The sequence below is a fragment of the Trachemys scripta genome, chromosome 16 (genome assembly GCF_013100865.1).
Source record: "Trachemys scripta elegans isolate TJP31775 chromosome 16, CAS_Tse_1.0, whole genome shotgun sequence".
Lineage (NCBI taxonomy): Eukaryota > Metazoa > Chordata > Testudines > Emydidae > Trachemys > Trachemys scripta.
The window spans coordinates 22510884-22518120 of NC_048313.1; the positions used below are offsets into that span (position 1 = coordinate 22510884).

The 7237-nt window shown below is 45.2% G+C and overlaps 1 protein-coding gene across 1 annotated transcript; it reads left to right on the forward strand.

The window, feature by feature from the left end:
- Window positions 1-334: 334 nt before the first annotated feature.
- On the forward strand, window positions 335-6888 carry NXNL1 (nucleoredoxin like 1). The gene is made up of 3 exons (XM_034792368.1): window positions 335-824; window positions 3299-4142; window positions 5721-6888. The coding sequence occupies exons 2-3, from the start codon at window positions 3817-3819 to the stop codon at window positions 6016-6018; spliced, it is 624 nt and encodes a 207-aa protein (XP_034648259.1). The 5' UTR covers window positions 335-824; window positions 3299-3816; the 3' UTR covers window positions 6019-6888.
- Window positions 6889-7237: the final 349 nt, after the last annotated feature.

The window sequence follows — 7237 nt, forward strand, 5'->3', positions numbered from 1 at the left end:
GGAGACCCCTGCCACCCCAGCTGTGGGGTTGCGTTGGCCGTTTCTGGGAGCAGCGTGGGGCCGGGGCAGGCAGGGAGCCTGCCTTAGCAGCAGCCCCGCTGCACCACCGGAGATCGCGATCGACTGGGAGATCCTCTAGGATCGACGTGTCAGTGACCACTGGGATAGAGGGACTGGAAGGAGGAGCATAGAGAGGTGGGGAGGAGGGAGGAGCATAGCGAACCAGGGGAAGGGATATAGGGAGGAGCATAGAGAGCCTGGGGAGGGGAGAGAGTAGGGTGACCAGATAGCAAATGTGAAAAATCGGGACGGGGGTGGGGGGGTAATAGGAGCCTATATAAGAAAAAGACCCAAAAATCGGGACTGTCCCTATAAAATCGGGACATCTGGTCACCCTAGGAGAGAGTGGCTGGAAGGAGGAGCATAGAGAACCTGGGGGGCGGGGCTGGAGGGAGGACCATACAGGGGCGAGCTGGGATAGTATTTTTGGTTTTCCTGGGTCAGGACTTTCTGCTGGAAACAGCGCTTGCTCCCAGCCACAGACAGCAATGACCCTTCCTCTTGGCCCAGCTCTACTAGCATTATATGCAACCCAGCATTATATGCAACAGACTGGAAATTGCAACAGTCTGAGGGACAAATCCACCAAGGCTGTAGGATGAAGCCACTGAGGCACTAGTGTCTCAAACACAGAAAACAAGTTACCACGAGAAGCAGAGTGATGATATTAAGATGTAACTCACTGTCATTATATCCTATGTGACATCATAAAAGCTATGATATTGGAGAGATGTCCCTGAACCTGGCGCTGTTGTCAGTATGTGGTATGTAGTGCTTTTAATATCTAATAAATATGAATTATAAGTAGGGCTGTTGATTAATCACAGTTAACTCAAAAATAATCACAATTAAAAAATTAATTGCAATTAATCACAGTTTTAATCGCACTGTTAAAAAATAGAATACCAATTGAAATTTATTAAATATTTTGGATGTTTTTCTATATCTTCAAATATATTAATTTCAATTACAACACAGAATACAAAGTGTACAGTGCTCACTATATTTTTATTACAAATATTTGCACTGTGAAAATAATAAAAGAAATAGTATTTTTCAATTCACCTCAAACAAGTACTGTAGTACAGTCTCTTTATCGTGAAAGTGCAACTTACAAATGTAGATTTTTTTTTTTGTTACATAAATGCACTCAAAAACAAACAATGTGAAACTTTAGAGCCTACAAGTCCACTCAGTCCTACTTCTTGTTCAGTCAATCACTAAGACAACAAGTTTGTTTACATTTACGGGAGATACTGCTTGCCTGCTTCTTATTTACGTCACCCAAAAGTGAGAACAGGCGTTCGCATGGCCCTTTTGTAGCCAGCTTTGCAAGGTATTTACATGCCAGATATGCTAAACATTCGTATGCCCCTTCATGCTTTGGCCACCATTCTGGAGGACTTGCTTCCATGCTGATGATGCTTGTTAAAAAAATGATGAGTTAATTAAATTTGCAACTGAACAACTTGGGGGAGAATTGTGTCTCCTGTTCTGTGTTTTACTTGCATTTGCCATATATTTCATATTATAGCAGTCTCTGATGATATCCCAGCATGTTGTTTGTTTTAAGTCACTTTCACTGCAGATTTGACAAAATGCAAAGAAGGTACCAATGTGAGATTTCTAGAGATAGCTACAGCACTTGACCCAAGATTTAAGAATCTGGAGTGCCTTCCAAAATCTGAGAGGGACCAGGTGTGGAGCATGCTTTCAGAAGTCTTAAAAGAGCAACACGCCAATGCAAAAACTACAGAACCCGAACCACCAAAAAAGAAAATTAACCTTCTGCTGCTGGCATCTGACTCAGATGATGAAAATGAACATGCGTTGATCTGCACAGCTTTGGATTGTTATTGAGCAGAACCCATCATCAGCATGGACGCATGTCCTCTGGAATGGTGGTTGAAGCATGAAGGGACATACGAATTTTTAGCACATCTGGCATGTAAATATCTTGCAATGCCAGCTACAACAGTGCCATGTGAACGCCTGTTCTCACTTTCAGGTGACATTGTAAACAAGAAGCGGGCAGCATTGTCTTCTGCACATGTAAACACACTTGTTTGTCTGAGCAATTGGCTGAACAAGAAGTAGGACTGAATGGACTTGTAGGCTATAAAGTTTGACATTGTTTTATTTTGAATGCAGTTATTTTTTGTGCATAATTCTACATTTATACGTTCAACTTTTCACAATAAAGAGATTGAACTACAGTACTTGTATTAAGTGAATTGAAAAATACTATTTCTTATTTTTACAGTGCAAATATAATAAAATAAAGTGATCACTGTACACTTTGTATTCTGTGTTGAAATTGAAATATATTTGAAAATGTGGAAAACATCCAAAAGTATTTAAATAAATGGTATTCTATTATTAACAGCACGATTAATTGTGATTAATTTTTTTAATCGCTTGACAGCCTTAACTATATGTATTAAACAGTATTTGAAAATCAATTATTTTTATTTGCCAAGTCCTGAGTCTAGGGTTCTTTGTTTTCTTGCCAGAGCAACTGATATCATACACACCTAAAACAAACATTTCTCTGCATTGCCACCTCTACTTTAGGTGTTTGTGATCTCAGTAGCAAGAGAAACAACTCTGAGCTCAAGATTTTGCAAGTGGATATAAAACACACAGATTTTCTAATATTTTATTTTACGAGGTATTAAACTCCATATATCTTTGGCATAAGCTTATCATATAGCACTGAACACTGCTGGAGCTTACCTATTATATACAACACTGTATAAACTTATCAGGCTAGTATGTTATTGATTTGAGATCTTAAAACGGTTTTTCATGTTAACACTAATTCCTCTTCAAAGATCATGAGCATAATGGACCCAAACTCTTGTTTCTCTTTTTAAAGAGCAATTTTTCTGTCCTCTTGAAGAGCGTTTATATGAAAGTACAATTGTTGGAAATCAGATTCACATTATCATCCTTATAAGATGCATCTCACACCATGAAAGCATATATGCATCCGAAGAAGTGGGTTGTAGCCCACGAAAGCTTATGCTCTAATAAATTTGTTAGTCTCTAAGGTGCCACAAGTACTCCTGTTCTTTTTGAGGATACAGACTAACACGGCTGCTACCCTGAAACCATGAAAGCATGTTTTGTGTAAAAGCAATGCACAGGGTTGTCATTTAATATCTCTATTTAAGAATGTCCTCAGTGGCATACCAAAGATTGTAAAGATGCTCCCCTTCTCTCCTGCTTCCTTTAGCTACAACCATCCCCCCACCCTGCTTTCCTACCAGGGAATTGTTACAGCTTGTACCAATGACAGATCCTGGTGCATTTCTGTGATCGTTTAAACAGCTGCTCTGAATGGCCCCACAGGAGCCAGGTCAACAGTTTAAGAAGATTAAAGAAGTCTTTGCAGAGTTTGATGTGTCAGATACTATTAATAGGGTGGGAGATGAAGCACAACAGGAAGACTATTGGATTTACTGTAAACCCGGGCAGAGCCTGAGCAGCAGCAGGACTGGTGCATTTTCTGACAGCATTGTGAAGGGAACAGTATGTAGAAGAATGATCTTACTGACAAACTCCTGGAGACTTCATGAGGGGACGCAACAGGGTGGAGGTTCCCTGAAGAGGCTGTGCAATCTTTCCTCACACTGAACTCCCAGACATAGGGATGGAATCCTGCCTTCATTGCAAAAGAGCCTCAAATTGATCAGTTGTAATTTACTTATTAACTAATCTTTTATCAGCCTTATCTCCTAGGTTTTGCTAGCCATGGTTTCCCTTTTTACTGGGAAGATCCTGATTACAAACAACAAGGACTGTGATGAAGTGGACACTGAGCGTGAACTTAGCCAGAGACTGGATAACAAAGTGATGCTGCTGTATTTTGGATCTGGTGAATGCACTCGATGCCAGGAGTTTTCACCTGTCCTCAAAGATTTCTTTGTGAGACTCACTGATGAATTTTATGTGGAAAGGGCTTCCCAGCTGGTCCTGGTGTACGTGTCTCAGGATGAGACAGAGGAGAAGCAAGAAAAGTTCCTGAAGACCATGCCAAAAAGGTGGCTGTTCTTACCCTTCCAGGATGAGTTCAAAAGGTAAGATCTTAATAAACCAACAAGACAGATAATTTAATCTAATCAGACACAGATAACAGCTCACAACTGACACACAGATGATAACAGCACTTTGTACTTATCTAGCACTCTTTATCTGTAGAAGGAGTTGGGTCCCCATTATTATAGATGGAGAAACTGAAGCTCAGCAAGGGGAAGTGAGTTGTCCAAGGCCACACAGTGAATCAAAGGGGCATAGCCAGAATTAGAAATCAGGAGTTCTGACTCCCAGTCCCAAGATCACTCTACTAGGCCCAGCTGTCCCTAGGTTGAGGTTTCAGACTCATGGTAGCACATGTATTTTAAAAGTCTGTTTCATGGATTATTATTGGCAGTCTTTGTGAAAGGAGTGAGTTTTAAGGGTGGTTTGAACAAAGAAAGAAGACCATCTGAAGCAGAAGAGTGGGGAGAGATTCAAAATGTACGAGAGGGAAAATAATACAAAGTGGGTGTAATGAGGAGGGAGGCTTTGGAGAAATATAGACAGCAGGAATAAATAAAGCTGGATCAGCCTCAGTGCAGTTTGTCTACAACAAACTCTTCTCTGTGAGAGGCAGTGTTGTCCAGAGGACTTAGCTGCAGAGTACCTTGACTCTATTCTTATCTCTGCCACTGACTCGCTATGTGGTCTTCTGCAAGCTTTTCGCCCCTCCTGCCGGTTTGTTGCTTTGCAAAATGGAGATAATGCTTTATCATTTTGCAACGCTCATTGTTACCTGGGTGAAGTGACCTAGGTATGTACAGGGAGCTGGATAAGTACAAAGTGTTTTGTTATAGTTGTTTTTAAGCAGTTTTTTGATATATTCCTAAGGAGTCAGAGCCATAAAGGCTCATCTAGTGCTGTGATTTCTAGACTCTCAAAGCTTTGTTACAATTGGTGTTTTCTTGCAATCTGGATACTGAGTGTTTTGTGTTCTTTTATAGTACCTGTTTATTTCTTGCTCTTAAAGGATCCAACAGAGAGATTGTCCCACCAGGCTGCTTGTGAGACACTAGAAAACACGTAAAGCAAAAGGGAAACATGCACCAAAATATTGTACCCACATTAGTAGCAGAATAAACAGCAATGTAAATAGTAGTGACTTTGAATGCTCCCTGCCCACTTGACAATAAACCTGAGCATGTTACAGCTTCAACGCTTCTTACGAATTTTAACTAGTTGGTTCTTACATCCCTCTGTGAGGCGGGTCAATTATATTAGCCCCATTTGCTGGCACAGAGAGGGGAAGTGATCTGCCCAAGTCTGTACACAGAGTCATTATGAGAAGTAGGACAAGAAAGCAGGATTTCTAGCTCACTTCCAGTTCATAGACCACTCCCATGCTGCCCTTAGGAGTCAGGAGTGTTTTCCTTCCCAGAGAAGATACTGTACACATCATGCAATTAATCACCTAAAAAGGAGGTTTGGAAACTCACCCCACAATGCGGCAGCAGGAAGGGAAGCAGCAACATGGGTATCCCCATCACTCTTCCCAGCAGAAGGGGTATAATGTCTTCAGTGCCTTGCCCATGGAGCTCTGGGCTTTGTGATTTAAGGTTTCTTCCCTTGTTGATTTCTAGGGAGCTGGCGTTGAGGTTTGCTGTGTCCAACACACCTGTAGTGGTGGTGCTGAAGCCAAGTGGGGAGGTGATTGCTGGAAATGCTGTGGAGGAGATCAGGTGCTTGGGCACTGCCTGTTTCAGGAACTGGCAGGAGGCCGCTGAGCTGGTTGACAGGAGCTTTCTCTTGGCAGAGGACTTTGATGACTTGGCCAAGAGGAGCATCACCGATCCGATCCGCCGCCTCAAGTACAAGCTGGACAAGAAGACCAGGAAAAAGAAGGAGACCGAGGAAGTGCTCTGTCCTGCTATGGACTGATGAAGTTCCAGCGGTACATACATATGCTAGGCTTGTGGTTATCCTGAAGCAGGACTCAACTGTTTCCAGACCCAAGAGGGTAGCTTTACTGCAGCACAAGTTAGTATAGACATTTGTATCTTCACAAAGTCTCAGGATCTCAGTGGCAACTGGAGGATTCTGAACAGGGAACAACATGTGGCTGGGGAAATGAGACAACCATGCCAGGATTAAAGATGCAGCCTGAGGAGAGGCATTTCCTTTTCCTCACTGACATCTATTCATATAATAGGTCTGTTTATATTATAATGGGGACATTATTGGACAGAAATGCCCCAGAGAACATTTCCTCCTGTTCTCACACTCACTTTTTTCCCTTTATTGCATAGAGAGTTTCTGTTAGCACAGGGGTGGGTAAACTACGGTCCGCGGGCTGGTTCTGGCCCCTCAGGGCTTTGGATCCGGCCCGCGAGATTGCCCCCTGTGGCGCCGCAGGCCTCGCACCGCTCTGCAGAAGTGGCTGGCACCACTTTCCTGTGGCCCCCGGGCGGGGGACTCCGTGCATTGCCCTTGCCTCCAGGCACCGCCCCCCGCAGTTCCCATTGGCCGGGAACGGGGAACTGCGGCCAATGGGAGCTTCAAGAGAGGTACCTGGAGGCACAGCAAGGGCAGCGCATGTGGACCCCTCTGCCTGGGGCCGCTGCGCTTCCTGGAGCGACGCGGGGCCGGGGACAGGGCAGGCAGGCAGGGAGCCTGCCTTGGCCCTGGTGCACACTGCTGCCACCCCGGAACGGCTTTAGGTAAGTGGCGCTGGGCCGGAGCCCGATCCCCTCCTGCATCCCGCCCCCCAACTCCCTGCCTAAGCTCCCTGCCTGCACCCTGCACCCCTCCTGCACCCCAACTCCCTGCCCTGAGCCCCGTCCTGCACCCTGCACCCCAATTCCCTGCCCTGAGCCCCCTCGTACACCCTGCACCCCAACCCCTTGCCCTGAGCTCCCTGCTGCCCCCTGCCCCCCTGTGCACCCCACCCCCCGCCACACCCTGCACACACCCCAACACCCTGCCCTGAGCCCCCTCCCGCAGTCTGCATCCCTCCTGCACCCCAACCCCCTTCCCTGAGCCCCCTCATATACCCCGCACCCCTCCTCTGCCCCAATCCCTTGCCCTGAGCTCCCTGCTGCACCCTGCACCCCTGTGCACCCCAACCCCCTGCCGCACCCCGCACCCCTCCTGCACCCCA

Coding starts and splice junctions, on each gene's coding strand:
- NXNL1 (XM_034792368.1), top strand. CDS start 3,817: ATGGTTTCCCTTTTTACTGGGAAGATCCTGATTACAAACAACAAGGAC. Junction 4,143..5,720: donor TTCCAGGATGAGTTCAAAAG/GTAAGATCTTAA, acceptor GTTGATTTCTAG/GGAGCTGGCGTTGAGGTTTG.